Below are 16,653 nucleotides of genomic sequence, written 5' to 3' on the forward strand. Positions count from 1 at the left end.
CAAAAAACGTACAGAAGATGGAATAAGAATAAAGAGTGAGAAGAACAATGTGTGATTGCTTTCAGCAATCACACAATAACTAGGGCAAACCAAAACCAAAACCAAACCAAAACAGGTATCTGCAGAAAGCTGCAAACAGCAGCAGCAACAACAAGCAGACAGAGGAGGGACAAGCTGCTAGCTGCGGCCAGGCTTTATCACATAGGAACACTGCAGAGCAGAACAGACAGGTGAATAAACAGCAAACCAAAGATGACAGGGATCATCACACATGGCTTAAACTTACATCAAACAAAAGTGCATATCCTGATTCTATCTTTACCCTCTCCATTAGTGACAAGATATGGGGTGCTATGCCAAATGTTCCAAGATATGCTGCTTTCTTCTCCTCACAAGTGAACTGCTTTGCAATGGCACTGTCAGGAAACATGGTTTGGAAAACAGCACCAATGTTCTCACACGACTTGTATTGGTAATGAGTCACTTTTGTTGCCCAACAAATTTCAGCCATCAGTGCTGGGTTTGAGGTTACAAAAGGTTTCAGTGTGTTTGCACTGTTGCCTGCTGCAGGAGTAGCTGTGGTTTCACCAGTTGATGTTGATGCTTCACTGCGTAGTGCTTCAGATGTCAGGTGAAAATAAGCCCCAAAGGTGGGACCTGACCTGAGCTTTGAGAGGTGGTCATGCTTCTTGCCTTGAACAAAAGGGGAAAAAAAGAAACAAAATGAGGATATGGCATTCAACTGACCACTCAGTTATACAGGTTAACAGAATATGCTCCATGCTCCAAGTATAACCTAACCTGACATACGTCACCACGGTCTCACGAGCGATCATAAACAAGACTAAATACTCCATTACGTATCCTGAATAAAATTTCAATGACAGATATTTAGAACTCAAACATGTTAAATCTGTCAATGAGGTTTCACTTAGGTTAGGTTATTGTCACATGGCATGAATTACGGAGTATAAAAATAAAATTAAATAAAATTTAGCAGCTGTCTAGCTAAAAATGTGGCGTACCACACACTGTACATGTACGAACATGACAAATTTTTACTTGGCTGTTGTTAACAAGGTTTGGATAAGTTTATTGCTTACCTCTGAATAGCTGCTGACTGCAGGCCTGGACTTTCTGGTCTTTTTTAGGGCAAGACCACTGAATGTTTGACTTTTCCACAAAATGCTTTCTGATTGATTTTTTAAAAAAGTGAACAATTCATTCATTCACTCTCCTGATGTGTCTTAAACAAGTGGCTGTGTCTGCTTACAGAGAAATTAATGTGTGTGTGTGTGTGTTTGTGTGTGTGTGTGTGTGTGTGTATATGAACATCGCATTGCGCTGAAAAAGTAGCATCCCGTCAGATCTCAAAGCAAGTCATTAACTCTATGTATGCTTGTGGTTAGCTAATACTATGCAGCAGTATCCGGGTAAGGGATGGCAATGATTAACCACTGAGAATATTTTTGACTGGTTACACATGTCGGTCTATATGTTAATTTGCATACACACTCCGCTAACGGCTAGACAATTACATGTTCACATGTGTAAAACAGACTTCTACATGGAGTGTTGCATTATGTGTTGTTTGCATTTGTAGCATTAATGTTGCAAGGCTAGCGACTGTCTTAAAGTCTGTTTTTAGTGAGTGTGTTAGTTAGTCAGCCCTAAAAGTTAGTTAGTTAGTTAGTTAGTTAGTCGTTAGTCCAGTTTAACCTGTAGGAGTTTCTGAAGGCCTGTGTAACGTGTTTTTCTACAATGGCAGAAATAAATCAATGACAAGTGAAAATAAATCCAGAGCATCTTCCAATGTATCTACTGCAGAAACAGAATATGTCAAGCTGCCAAGCTGTCACACATGATAAGGAGCTCAAAAAGATAAACAGACAATCTTATGAATGCTAACAGCTGGATACAATAATTTTGACTGCTTCCAAGAGCCTGGAAGGAGAGCGTGTGACTTGTAAACTTTAAAACACAATGTGTATTAATACTTAAACTGTACAGTGTTTAGCTGCTTGTGCTTATCACATAACATTAATTGTTAGCAAATTTTAGCTAGCGTGTTAGCTGTTAATGTTTATGTTAACATTAGCCTACACATGTATTTGTAGGAATGTGAGAAATCTTGCACCACTGATGCTGTCCAGCGTAATGACGGAGACACTGGGAAATGCTGAGTCTGTTTATTTGCTGTTTCACATATAGTTAAATAAGGAAATCCACAACTTTCTGCATTGAAACACACATTGTTTGTTTCCTGACCACTACGTTAACTAGCTAATTTAGCTGGCAAATGTAGCATAAGTTTTTAACTTACCAGGCATTGGCATCATGCGTCTTAATCATATCACTTTCCATATATAAATGAAATAACGTTATTCCTTTCAAATATTGACTTCACTTACCTTTAACAGCTGTGGTATATAATATAATTTTATCTCTTTGCCATGCTCTCGCCTTTTTGCTACCACTGACCCATATAAAAACATGTGAAGAGCTATTACACTGTCCACAGTGTCGTATAATCTCGTGGGATTTCGTCACCACTTGGGTCTTTCTGGCTCTGGATGGAACAGAAAAATAAAAAATGCCAGATTTCTATATTATATCTAAAACATATAGGAACATAACTTCACATATAACAATAGTCTAATATAATATACAATTATTATATATACATTGAATAATAATAATAATAATAATAATAATAATAATAATAAGTATTATTATTATTATTATTATTATTATTATTATTATTATTATTATTATTATTATTTCTATTTTTAAGATATTAAACTTTGAAGTGGTTTTATGATCAAAATATAATATAATGCTAATAACATAATAACAATGATCATATTAATAATTTAAAAGGCAGGGGTGTATTTTGTGTGTTGTTGAAGACATGATCTTGTTAAAATTACAACGTTGATTTATAAGTATTTTGTTAACCCTTTTACGACCATTTAGCATTAAACGTTGTTTCAACGTTATTTCAACGTTGGAACGACAACTGACATTGTTTCAACCACATTTCAACGATGAAGGTCGGTCACGTGCCGGTTGGATACTGACACACTCTGAGGCATCCCTGGAGCAGGGATTGGACGAAAGACAGAGAGAGAGAGAGAGAGAGCAACTCTTTCCCACCCTTCCACAGCTGCTGTACTACCAGTGGCTCTGTCAGAGCGGGATATGAGAGGGCGGCGATGATGACTGGCCACTTGGACTCCTAGACCACCTTATCTTGATTCAACACCTCTACGGTCCATTTCTCTCTCACACAACCGCTTTTCATTAACTGCCGTGGACCCAGAATGGATTCTAGGCTGCTAATTGGACCGGGGATCCCCACACCGGACGCGACCACCCGGGCACCCTGGAACATCAGCTCCATCAGTCCGCACCGGCTCATGGAGCTGTCTCCAGTCGCCACAGCTGTAAGTATCCTGCTTCCTCTTTTATTTTGTTTTTTTAAATGGTGGCTGGAAGGAATACCCCGCGGTGGGACTTTGGAGAGCTTCTGTGCGCCGCAGCGATGCGTAAACGCGCCAAGATCCGAGTACAGAGCAGCCAAACGCAAATTCGCCAAACCCAGCAAAACAGCCAAAGAAACGACCGGGTGTTTTATTTTTACTCCACCAGATCATTCATGAAATTTGAGGAATAGAGTAGAGCAAGGTGTGAGCGAGCGAGATGTTAACTCAGTGAATGAATGAATCACATCATCCTCTGCTGCGCATCTGCGCTCCGTTCATTCAGCACCGGACTTGAATGAAGGCAGGAACAAGGCGCAACTCCCGTTATCTCTGGTGTTTCTTCTGCTTGTTCCAGTGCATGAAATGGTTGTTAAAAAGCTGCTGTGGGTGTTGGTATGTGTCACGTCTGTGGTGAAAGTGCCCGTCTTTTTTTTTTGTCCTAGCATCTGTGTGGAAAAACGCCATCCATGTAGTTAATATTGCTCATAATTATTTTAATCTGCCTCCTGTCAGAACTTCTGTAACATCCCAGGGGACGTTTTGTGATATAGTTTTGTACTTTATGGCATTTATCTTTTTTAGTTCTATATTATTATGCCATAAATCCCATATAAGCCCTGTCAGAGGTGATTTTAATATTCTTTTATTTCAAAAAAAATCATGCCAACTCTGACACATTATTGCTCCTGGAAAGTTCACAAAGTCAGGTTACTAGCATGAAGAATGTTTTCATTACTAAGTCTCATGGATGAATCAGACTCCATATCTCTGTCTCCGTCTCTATCTGAGAGTGGGATTAGTTTACACATTTAGCCTTGAGGAAAATCCTTTTATACAGATGTGTAGATCAAGTGTATCCACTGGTCTACAGTAAATCCTCTGTACTGTATGTAAAAAAAAATGGCATAAAAAGAAAGTACGGTGCCTTAACTTTGCCCCAGGAGCCCAGACAGACATTATATGCTTTGAGAGAGAAACAGCTGATTGAAAGATACACTGAGAAACACATGGGTGCACTGCCACGGTAAATGTAGTTCAACAAGTGGGAATGGTTCAGTTTGGACTCTGACTTTGATGCTCAGACCTGCAGGCTTCAGTGACTGTAGTTTTTGTGGTCTTGTCTTCATGGTGGGAGTGCTGAGAAAGCTGATACTGAAGTGTTGCCTGGGGGCAGCTTCTACTGAAACAGATGGGATCTTCTACCGAGGAATAAGTGTGGTTTTCATTTAAAAAACTCTCTAGGTTTTCTCTGTGTTTCTCTCTGGAGCTCCCTTTTCCTTTAACCACTGTTTGTTTCTTCCTCCCCTCTTAATCATCTATCTAATCTACGATCTCTGCACAATTACAAAAATATGGGTTTAATGAATCGATGCTTATCTTTGTAGGTGTGCATGCATGCACACACACTAGTTCGCAGGGGTGTGTCTGTTGAAAAAAAATCATGCATGTGAGTGAGTGCTGATGTGTTTGTGTGTCTCTAAAAAGAGGTGGTGTGTGTGTGTGTGTCTGTGTGTGTCTGTGTGTGCATGCGGTTTGCCCTTTGAGTTCATGTCCTCTGATTGCTCTGCAGTTGATTAGAGTGTGTTAGCTGGCAAACAATGCCTCTGAAGTTGCTGAAAACCGTCTATCTGTCAACTTATTGACAGGCTGATAAACGACCTGCTCGTAACTTGTGACTTGGGGTCCAAGTCACCGGGTCAATCAGTTTGAGGCCATGTCCATTAGTTATGGCTAGGAGTGGAGCTTCCAGTGAGGCATAATCACAGATCCACTGTCTGCAGTAGCCCGTCATGCCTAAAAATTACATCAATTGATGTTTTGTCTTTGGTTTTGGAATTTTTAGGATAGTCTCCACTCTTTTAGGGCTCAGAGATTTGCCCTTCTCTAAGATCTCATGCCCAAGGAATGTCACTGTGGGGAATACAAACTGCAATTTAAATTGGCTAGACTTGTGATTTTGTTCTGCTAAATATTTCAGTAGTGTCACTGTGACAGTTTTGCATGGTTCATTTGGTAGGTGAACAGATCACTAGGTCATCTATATAATATGTCAAAACACTACCTGCAGGTAAACTTGGACCCTCACGTTGTTCTTTTCTGAGTGGAAAAATAAGGTTTCTGACAAGTGAGTTAGAACATGGCACAATTACTCCCGCTGATAGCAAACTATTGAACGTTGGTGTGATTCCATCAACGGCTTCAGTGGGTATTGTTGCTGACATGGTCGGTAAGTGCTTTTAGGATTCACTCAGAGGGGCGGCACCCCCTTCACTAGCCCTAGATCATATTTACCATTAGCCCACAGACTCTTTGGTACATTTTTTTTAGTTCTTGTGAATTTATTGTAGGGCTGGGAAAACACAGATTTGAATTTGAGGTTTTAAATGTACAGATCTCACCCCAGTGAATGAACTCACAAATGGGCATCTGTATGTTTTTAGCGAGGGTGAATATTGCACTCTCTCTCCCTTGTTTGTCCATCTGACGAGTACTCAAATAGAGGAGATTTGGCCAGTGACACATGTGGGTGTGACCAGCAGACATGGAAGGATTTAGTGATCGCAGTGGTCATGTTTACCGACAATGCATACATTTCATCATTCCAATATAATATATTACTACTTAACAAATCACTTTCCTGTCCTTTCTTGAACCAACTCTTTTAAAAATCTGTCTCCCCCTTTTTCACTCCCCCTTTCTGTGCAATGTAAGTCAGCTGGTTTCATAAACATGTGGGAGTCAGACATCAGTGTGTTTGCTGTTGATAATAGTTCTGAGGCAATAGACCAGTTGATATCAGGTCCCATTGTTAGATGTACAGGGGCTTGCTTTGTCCCATTTGCACAAATTGACCTATGTTTGGTTGTTTCCTGGTTACCTTTATGCCCTCTTCAGTACAATACAGAATTAACCCAAGAGCACACATTAAATCTCTTGCCAATATATTTACTAGGCATCATTTGGAAAACAGAAAAGAGTGTTTGAGTGTATCTCCATCACTTGTGGTGACTCTTAGAGGGGTAGTATATACTTCTTTCACTGCAGTGCCTGCTGCTCCTACAGTGTAAATATATCTACTGCTCTATTTAGGAGGAGTAAGAAACTCACCTTGTTTTATTATTGATACTGTTGCCTCAGAATCTACCAGAAATGTGATATCTCTGTACCTGGGAACCTTGCCATTTTGAAATGCTTGTCATTTGAATGTGTTTGTCAGTTTTCTAAGTGTGTGAGTGTGTGGTGTGTAGGGGTGCGTTTACTAGAAATGTTGGCCTCCTCTGCCTCCACCGCCCGTCATGCCTCATCATCGTAGTACTGGTCCCCCTGTAGGTGGGTCACAGTCACCTTTCTGGGAGGTTGTCTGTCTATGCCTCTGTCAATGTCCTTTTGGACAGTCTCTGTCCCAATGATCTAGGCTTCCACAATTCCAGCAGCCTTCTTTGTTTCCGCCATGAGGCCCTCTGGAGTGTGCATGTCCTCTGTCTCGCCCTCGATCTCTGTCCCGTCCCCTCTTTGGCATTTTGATGGCCTGTGACTGGGCCATTTGGAGTCTCTCACTTAATTTTCTTTGTTTCAAGTGGCTCTTGCTGCTGCTGATATCTGGATTTTTCCAGCATGGATAGCATAGTCTCGTATTGTTCAATGATTTAACGCAGGATAATCACATATTCCTGTCCCCCTTGGCTGCATATATCAGGGAGTTCGCTTGCCACGGAGGCCATTTCTTCGCATGTCCAACGGCGGTAGACATACATTATTTCTCCGCCGTCTTCTCTGGGGTTGGGAACCTCTATCATTTCTCCTCTTTCTATGCCTCTGGTGTGTTTGGAGGGGGGCTGTAGATTGTACCCGCTTTTGTTTGTTTTGACATCATTTCTTGGGCTGAGTCTGTAGAATATGAAGGAGGCTGAAGAATCCCATCGCTATTCGGTCCAGGTCATTTCAAACCCTGTCACACGGGCCCAGACGTGTGTCTGGTTGGCTTGCCTCTGGATGCGGTGACTGGTCTGGAAGCGGACCTGGTGCTGACGGACAGCTGGCATCGAGAGGAGGTCAAAGTCTTTATGGAGAGAAAACTGGGGACATTGATTAGTTTCCCCTCTTTTTCCCCTTATTTTTGTGTTTTAGGTTGTCTTTCTTGTTTTTGTTGTCTGTCTCTATATTCTGCCTCATTTTTCCACAGAAAAAATGCTTTCCAATCCACCCTTACTTTCTTTTTCCCTTTTTTATGATTACATTCTTCAAGCCCTCTTTGTAATTTCTCAATTTGACTCAAACCGAAACTGCCATTTTCAGCAAACACACAGTGTTCAATTGACAACTGTAACTGCCTGCAAGTCTCTAGTCCATGTTTATCACTCATCATTTTCACACATCTTGATAACTTTAGGAACTTCTTTACTTTGACCTTTACCCATTTTATCGTGCACAACCCAAGCGATCTGACCCTTTGATTTCAGTTTGGGTTCTTAATCACTCAATCAGACATCCAATTAACATTATTCATTAATTCCTTTGTCAACGGGTCGTCACCGCTAACGGAATGATCAAGTTTCAAGATGTTTATTGTCACTCCGGTACAATCGTGTGAAATACATCAGCTGGGAGGCCAATATATATAAAAAGACATAAAATAAAATAACAAAATATAAATGTATATATATTTAAAATATATATATATATACATATATATAAAAAGACATAGGCACGAAAAGGTTGCATATACAATCATTGGTCAGAATGTTGCTCAGAGGTTAGATTGCATTTTTTGTGTGTGTGTCTGTGTGGTGTGCATGTGTAGGGGGGATAATGTTTGTGTGTGTGTGTGTGTGTGTGTGTGTGTGTGTGTGTGTGTGTGTGTGTGTGTTATTTATTTAGTAGTCTAATGGCCTGGGGAAAGAAACTGTTCCTCAGTCTGCTGGTGCATAATTTGAGAGTCCTGTACCTCCTACCTGAGGGCATCAGGGAGAACAGGCTGTTGTGGATGCAATGGGTCCTCAATGTCTGTCTTTACCTCTCAGACATTTTTCATGGTCTTCAATACTGTAACCTCATTTAATTTTCAGATGCCGTGTCATTCAAACCGTTCTATAATTCTCACAGGCAGTCTCTTGTCATCAGAGTCATTTAGGAACCTTCCTCAGGGGAGGTAGACTTTCTGGCTTTTCACCAGCTGTGCACAGATTCAACCTGATGCCAGTCTCATTCCTTCAGGAATGAGATTGGCATCCCAGATGAGCCCCCCCAAAATGTCATGGAAATTCACCTCTTGCACTTGACTTCAATGAAGAAAGAAACAGTTTCTCAATACGGTATTGGCACACTTTCTTAAATGCTCAGAGCATGGCTCACTCACACTTGATACAGACATACAAGCTGCTGCAGAGGAGTGAGCTACTCATTTATCTCTTTCACACCAACCTCTAGGAGTTGTTGTGACTACTCTATGTGTGGTTATACCCAAATAGATAAGGCAGGATATGCTTCAGCATGAACAGATGTTCTTTGTTTCTCTTTCACACAGGAACATAATGTTCAGACACACAAACATGGTTTCCATAACTGTCACTAAGCATTCTTAACCTTTCAGAAGTTCACACAAGCATTTATACATATTCATACACACAAGCAGCTTGTTAAAATTTCACACATTCCATCATCTTGTAAGAGCAGGATTTACTTTTCACAAGTGAATACTTTAGGGCTGGGCAATAAATAAAACAACAAATCTCATGTGAAGAGCCAAAGCAACAATGGATTGATGTACTTACAAGTATTGTGTGTGTATCCAAAGCCTGATATCATATTCCTCTGAGCTGTAGACCTCTGTTGTTGTCATAAAATATTAAAAACATGTCAGTTAGCTACATCATTGGGGACTGAAAACATGATCGCTGTTATTAGTCTTTGGAGCAGTTTCTAAACAAACAAATGTGTCCAAACTCCTCAGGGCAAATGTCACCCAGTGCAACAGTGTGGCTCACTGATTTGTTTTTAATAGTTTTTGGACAGCAGAAGTCCACAGAAGATGTAGATATATCAGGTTTTGGATACACACACAATATTGATAAATAGGATCACCTCATTGTTGGTTTGGCTCTACATGTGAGATTTATAACAGTAAGACAATAAGAAAAAAAAAAGCACTGGTTATATCTTTTAACAAAAAATCATTCCAATATTGATATGTCACAATATGGCAAATGTATGCACTAAGAAAAACAAATACATACATACATTCATAGGTGTCCAGACTGTGTGGTCACTAGAAATTAATGGCCACCCTCAAGCCTATCAGAATCCAGAATTCTCAGTGGCCATTGCACAATAATGAGTCATGCCTATAGCCCAGGTTATATGCAAGTGTAGCTTCATTTACTGTTAATGCACAACCATTGAATCACATTGTTTCACAGCTATCTTTTATACCTGACACAGATTATAAAGACTTATTTCTAATGAATGAACACATTTCTTTGTGGTGTCATTATTTGGACTTTTTGAGTGAAGCCCCCTCAGCCACATTTAGTCAATTAGTCTTGGCTACATTTTCTATGCGTGCACACAAACTTGTGTGTGTGTGTGCACATATAGTATGTTGCCAATAAGCAAAAGTCTTTGCATTTACATGTCTTTGTAAGTGTTTAAACATGCATACCCAAGTGTGCCTGGCTGTTTATCCTTGCATGTACAGGCATGTGTTTCTTTTCAGATTTAATTCCTACAATGGATGTTTAAATCTCACTCTGTCTGTCACTGCTCTTCTTGTCTTCCTAATCTTCGTCCTTCTCTCTCTCAATTTCTTTGAATTTAATTCGCTGTGCATTAGACAGTCACAAGACCATTTACATCCACATTACTTGCTCTCCACTGATGAAAAAAAACCAAAACAGAAATGCTGGCACCTTGGCTTCAGCACATGCTCACAGACATACAGTACAGATGTGTTGTGCCCATCTCAGAGAGACAGACACCCACCATTTCCAAATTTAAATCCCACACCAATATATGGACTTCCATGTCGTGTTGCCTTTGCTTGCTGCTCACTGTGCATCTCCTTCCTCCCTGCTGTGTGATCTGCATTAATCTGGCCCCGAGCAGCTTGAGCTGGGAAACAGACAACATGAGAGAAAGCAAGAAGGAGGAAAGGAGTGATTTCGGGAACAGAGGAACAGTTGTGAAGGGGGGAATTATTCAGGATTGGGAATCAGCAGCGATAGCAGAGAAGAGAGAGAGATCCAGCTGGGAGAGTGGCAGCCATGTGAAAAGGAGAAACCAGATTGGGGAGGAAACAAAGCAGGCAGGGAGGGAGACCTTGAGTGTGATCCATCACATCACTGATGACGGCGTCGGACCGGATCTAAGTGTGTTTACATTCCACACACACACACACACACCACATCTGCATACCACCTTCACTGCACTTGTCCCCTCTTTCGGTAACACATCCCCATGACCTTTTCACTCATTTGCTTACATAACCACTCCATCACTTTGTACGACACTATTCAAATGTCCTCCTCTCAGCAATGAGAGCTTGTGACTCTGCAGAAAAGTACGACCGCTGAAACAGATGTTGGACACTCAAGCACATGTGTGTAAGCAGACAGACACAGACGAACACACACACACGTGCATGCTTAAGTGCGGCTGCCAGGATTAATGAAAGAAGATGCGTGTGTTCCAGTTGAAAACTAAGAAAGATTTAGCTCAGTGGAAGTATTCTTGGTGAGTGCATTTCTGTTTGTGTATGTGGGTGTGCATCTGCTTGAGGGAAATACAGTGAGAGACAAAAGAAAAAGGTTAATGCATGGGTGTGTGTGTCAAAATTTCTGAAATGAATTCTCAGATGGTGCTGTGTGCTCTGAGGTGCAGAATACTGCTGTCAAGTGAAAACCGCTGACAAAAAGTCAGCTTTTGGGGATCCACAAAAAATAACCTCGTTTTTTTAGCTTTATAAATATTTTAATGGTGCAGTGGTGGAATGTAACTAAGCACATTTATTCAAGTACTGTACTTAAGTAGCCTACAAATTTGAGGCACATGTACTTTACTTGAGTATTTCCATTTTATGCAACTTTATGCTTCTACTGTACTGCACTTCTTACTCAATTACATTTATTTGACAGCTTTAGTTATAAATTAATTTACAGATTATGATTTAATATGAATGCATCAGTAGTAATAATCCAATAATATCAGATAATTGTACTTTTACTTTTGATACTAAATACATAATAATACCCACATACTTATATTTTCAATGCAGGACTTTTACTTGTAGGCTCTGTGCGGACATCCGCGTACCTGCAATTTGTTGTGTCCACGCTGTGTTCCTGTAGACGGCAATCTACTGCACATGTGTGGAACGCGTCCTCCATGTGGACCACAGAAGGTAGTATAAACACATCAACTATCCGTCCGTGGTGTCCGCAGCTGTCCATGTGCATGTCCACTCAGGAGTATAAATGAAGCTTTATGAGGTCAAGTTGTTCACGCATTCCCACAAATGGCTGTCCGCTGTGTAGCCTTTGTTGCTAAAGTTGTTCCATATGCTGTTCATGTTGTCAACTCACACATTTCAGATTGGATTCGGGCTCAAACACATACAGCTGGATGCGAGAAGTTTCACTTTTGAGTAAGGAATGAGAAAAAGAAGCAAAATCCTACCATTACTGTTTTTTTACGTAGCCTCCTGAGGCGCCAGAAGTCTTCCGAGATGCAGCTTCCAGGAGATAACCAATCAGAAATAGAGTGGGCTAATCGGGAGGGGACCCTTAAAGAGACAGGAGCTAAAATGGCAGTTTCAGACAGAGGCTGAACTGAGGGACTACAATTAAGTGTCAGTATGAGATAAATAAGGAGTTTTTTTAACTGTAAATTAGGGGTGTGTCCGAATACAAATACATTATTCTGCAAAGCACAAATAGTGTTTTGTTTTGTTTATTTAAGAATATTTGTTTCATAAAAATATTTCAAAAATTATTTGTTTTCAGGAAGAAACAAAAAACATGTCAAATACCAGCGCACAAGTCGGTTACATCACTATCTCAATCTCTGTCCTCTGCTCCACTGTTGTCTATCAGCAGGTCTCAACAAGGGGAGTCACATCCACCTGCTACATGACGCACATTTCCTTATTTGGACATCACTCCTGGAGTTGGGAGTGTTCCCCAGAGATAAAGCTGAGCTAATGACACACACAAGTGCTCCCAAGGGACTCTCCATAACCTGTTCTTCCCCTTCTCCTTTCCACAAAGTTAGGTTGTAAAAAATAGGTAATAAATGAAAAGTGCAAAGCAATAATTGCCTTTGAAGTTCTTCCCTACATGTTACATGGTGTGCTGTCTCTGTGTTATGGGTGCATAAATAAGTAGATGTCTGTCTGCAATGAGGCGATGAGTAAAGTTTTAGCTCAGTAGTAAGTGCAGTGGTCTATGACTACCTTCTTAAGGTCATTTATTCGTGAACACTTATTGTAACACTTTAATTTTCTAAAATTAAAAAGGTAATAAAAACAAAACAGGATTTTCAAGCCTCTTTCCACTTTTATAACTCAAATATAAATACAAATTCAAATCATTTTGCTGCCTCAACAAATACAGATACAAATACAAATACTGGGCTGTCTGCACATCTCTACTGTAAATCATGTAAAGATATTCCAGTGGAGCCCCAAAATATAAATATAGACCTGGAAATGTGTATGTTATGTCCTCTGTTATGTCCTCCACCACTGAAAGTGTCCTAAAGACTAAGGTGGTAGAAAACTACATGCACTCATAACTTGGATGCAGTGTTTTTATTTTATATTCTATTGATCAGTATTTTTCAGCACATGTTCATCAACATGAACATAGTCCACAAAAATTCACAGTATGAATTTTAGTGTAAGCTGACAATAAAGTCGTATTGTATTGTATCATGTTGCAGAGAGGTCATTTATAGCCAACATAAATATGTCCACATTCTTTAAACTAGTAAATAGAAAGTAGAAGATCACAGATTAAACATCACAAAGTAGAAACACATCTGGATGAAGCAGTAAGTCTGCAAAAGGAAGTAAATGAGTTACACACAGTCATGTCAACCCTTCAACAAAGATAAAAACATGAAAATCTAAGTTAAATACTGTAGTTCTTTGTTCAAAATAGTTCATTGAGTAGGTCAGCATCACTCAGCTAGTACCACCGGTACTCCACTCAGAGTTTGATTTTCTTTCATGACATCATATAGTCCCTGTGGGTCTTTATGAGGACTTATCACTGAGGCTGATCCATACTGATTAAATCTAATTTCCTCTGACCATAAACCCTGGGCTGGTAACCATTTGTGTGTGTGTGTGTGTGTGTATGTGTGTGTATGTGAGTTTATGGTGCTGTATATCACACAATGTGGAAAATACAAGGTCTCTATGTGCAAAGTTCAACAGGAGTTAACAATCAGGAAGAGACCCAAATGGCATTTGGGCTCCTTGTTGGGTTTGCAAAGTGACTTAAAAGAGTTAGAATATAAAAACATCTAATGAATTGTAAATAGGCTCCCTTTCCTTGAAAAAGGCAGCAATTTTTAGCACCTTTTCTGAAGTCATTTCAAGATGTATGAAATAAGATTTTTATAACATCATTGTGCAAAATAAGTTATTAAGGCAAAAAACAAATAAGAATGTATTATTTGCAGGAGGTGAAAAAATACTCATACACATATATTTTTCATTCTACCACATTTATATGAATGATGTACAAACTACTTTACATGCAAAATATATCAATTTGCCGTTATGATGAATTGTTGCAGATATTTCCATCTGAAAACATACTCAGTACTTTTTCCATTGTGGTATCATTATACCTTTATTCACTGTGAATGTAAATATAACTAAAGATCTAAATATACCTTCTATGACCGCTTTATATCTCTGCTCCTTAGCCATTTTATTTGTTCTGTTGTGTAAATGTGGCCTTTCAAACCCCATCATTTACATATAGTGTAAGCTTATGTAAGTTGTGCCAGGAGCCTTATAAGGTTTTTTTTGTTGCTGTGTCCGGTTGACCAGTAGTGGCTTTACGTTTTCACACAGAGAGGAATGAGCAAAGCACCAGTCGTGGCATTTCTTGTCTTCCATACAGACACCATGAGACACACCAACCTCCATTAAAAGCAACTAGTTGCCTTATATACCCACCCGGCTGCAGGTATTTAGGCAGACAAGACCACAACCATAGGAAATAATAAATATTTACATGACACCATACAAAAATAGTATGTAATAAAATAGTAATAAAAATATTTACCTACTGCTTAATGTTTCTTTTTTTATACAGGCAGGACGGCCAGTCCCTCTGTGCTTCCTCAACCCCCTCTGCTTCTTCCACGGCAAAGAAAGTTACCAAATGTTTGACTAACTACATAAAAAAATCTGTTCTTTGTCAATCATCCCCACATAAATCCTTATGAAGTATTTAAGGTAATGGAAACCCTGGCCTCCATTACATGCTGACAGGTCGATAGAAGTTAATCTCTTCATGACCTTCAGAAAAGAAACAGTTACTGGAGCACAGACACTTTTATGTTCGCTCTCATCTTTTGAAATAGGATCAACTGTTTAAAATGGGTACTTACTTACTGTAGACTGCATGAAGCTACCTAATGGTCTTTTAAAACCTCATAATAACACGCCAAACCAATTATTATTACCCTAATTATTATACTGAAAATACCATAAAATTGCCTGTATTATTTGAATGGAATCTATTTGTGCATGGTGTTATGTGATTGATGGTAGTATCTCTTACTTTATAGGCTTTATCTCACACTGGCTGACTGACTGAAGTACAGTTTTAATATGTATGAACCAAAGAATAGCCACATGTTGAATTAGTATAGTCTAGTACAGTTTTATGGGTTTAAATGTTAATAACAGACCTGTTTATGCCAAAAAACATGTAGAGCTGAAACACAGAATTAATATATTTTTAATGTGAAAATATCTCCTTCTCTTCCCAAAGCCTGTGAATTTTTCAATACCATTCTGGCAATAAGCTATCAAATTTACCTGACAGCAGTGATCATGAGACATACGGTGAAATCGGCATTGTTTTTGGATTACATCGCTATCCCATCATGATTTGATATCAGGATTTCTTGATTCATGTTAACCCATCCCTTCTTGTTTTTTCTCTGTTGCTAGGGTTCCTTGGTTCCAAGCCACCCATTTCCCACGGTAGACGTCCCAGACCATGCTCACTACACCATTGGTGTTGTCATCTTGGCTGTGGGCATCACAGGCCTTCTGGGAAACTTCCTGGTCATGTACGCTTTCTGCAGGTACTTTTTTTTTACACTTCAGCTTCAGATTATAAGTGAGCTTCCTTCAGAGAACTTGTTCAATGCCAAGTATTTGTGTGTATCTGTGATATTAATATATGTGATGATGATGTTCAATTATTCATGGTCCAACATTAATGACAATATTTCAACAGCTGTTTGTGTGTGTGTGTGTGCAGGAGCCGGAGTTTGCGGACACCATCCAATATTTTCATCATTAATCTTGCAATCACAGATTTCCTCATGTGTCTCACCCAGACACCGATCTTCTTCATCACCAGCATGCACAAGCGATGGATCTTTGGAAAGAAAGGTAACACAAGCAAATGCACTGTGTCAGATTTTAACTTTATTACATAACATTTTCCACTTTTATTATATTTAAAATCGCAGCGCAGAGTACCTGAAACAACAACCAGAACACAGCCTTTGGAAGCAATTCACAAGTAAACAAACATACTGTACATATGTAAACTCTTTTACTTGTGCATGCGCAAACACACATCATTAACATTTACGCACACAATTCCACAGGGACCTGTATTGTTTCCATACCCTTTTGAGTGTGACCTACAGTTCGATTAAGATTCAATACATGCAGAAAAATGAACACACACACACACACACACTCACCAACCTGCTATCCTCTATCATCCTTTTGTGACACAGTGGAAAAACAAGCACTAAACGTTTACCTCTGCATTATCCGAATTCCATCAATCAAGATTCAAGATTTAGTTTATTGTCATCTCCTTGTGTACTTGCATACATATAAAAATGAAATGTTGTTCCTCCCAGACAACAGCAGTGCGACAACAAAAGAAAGGATAAAGATATACAT

At 39.5% G+C, this 16,653-nt stretch overlaps 1 protein-coding gene across 4 annotated transcripts in view; it reads left to right on the forward strand.

The window, feature by feature from the left end:
* Positions 1-216: 216 nt before the first annotated feature.
* LOC121887396 (melanopsin-A-like) overlaps positions 217-16,653 on the forward strand; it is a 41,378-nt gene continuing 24,941 nt past the window's right edge. For 3 of the 4 annotated variants that reach the window (XM_042398131.1, XM_042398134.1, XM_042398135.1), the window contains exons 1-3: positions 3,192-3,446; positions 15,676-15,812; positions 15,992-16,125. In XM_042398131.1, the coding sequence (XP_042254065.1) occupies positions 3,324-3,446; positions 15,676-15,812; positions 15,992-16,125 (394 nt within the window). In that variant the 5' untranslated portion in view covers positions 3,192-3,323. Of the gene's footprint in view, positions 432-3,191; positions 3,447-15,675; positions 15,813-15,991; positions 16,126-16,653 lie in introns of those variants that run through there. The other variant, XM_042398133.1, reaches the window with a different exon arrangement.

The sequence above is a fragment of the Thunnus maccoyii genome, chromosome 20, assembly GCF_910596095.1.
Source record: "Thunnus maccoyii chromosome 20, fThuMac1.1, whole genome shotgun sequence".
NCBI classification, from domain to species: domain Eukaryota; kingdom Metazoa; phylum Chordata; class Actinopteri; order Scombriformes; family Scombridae; genus Thunnus; species Thunnus maccoyii.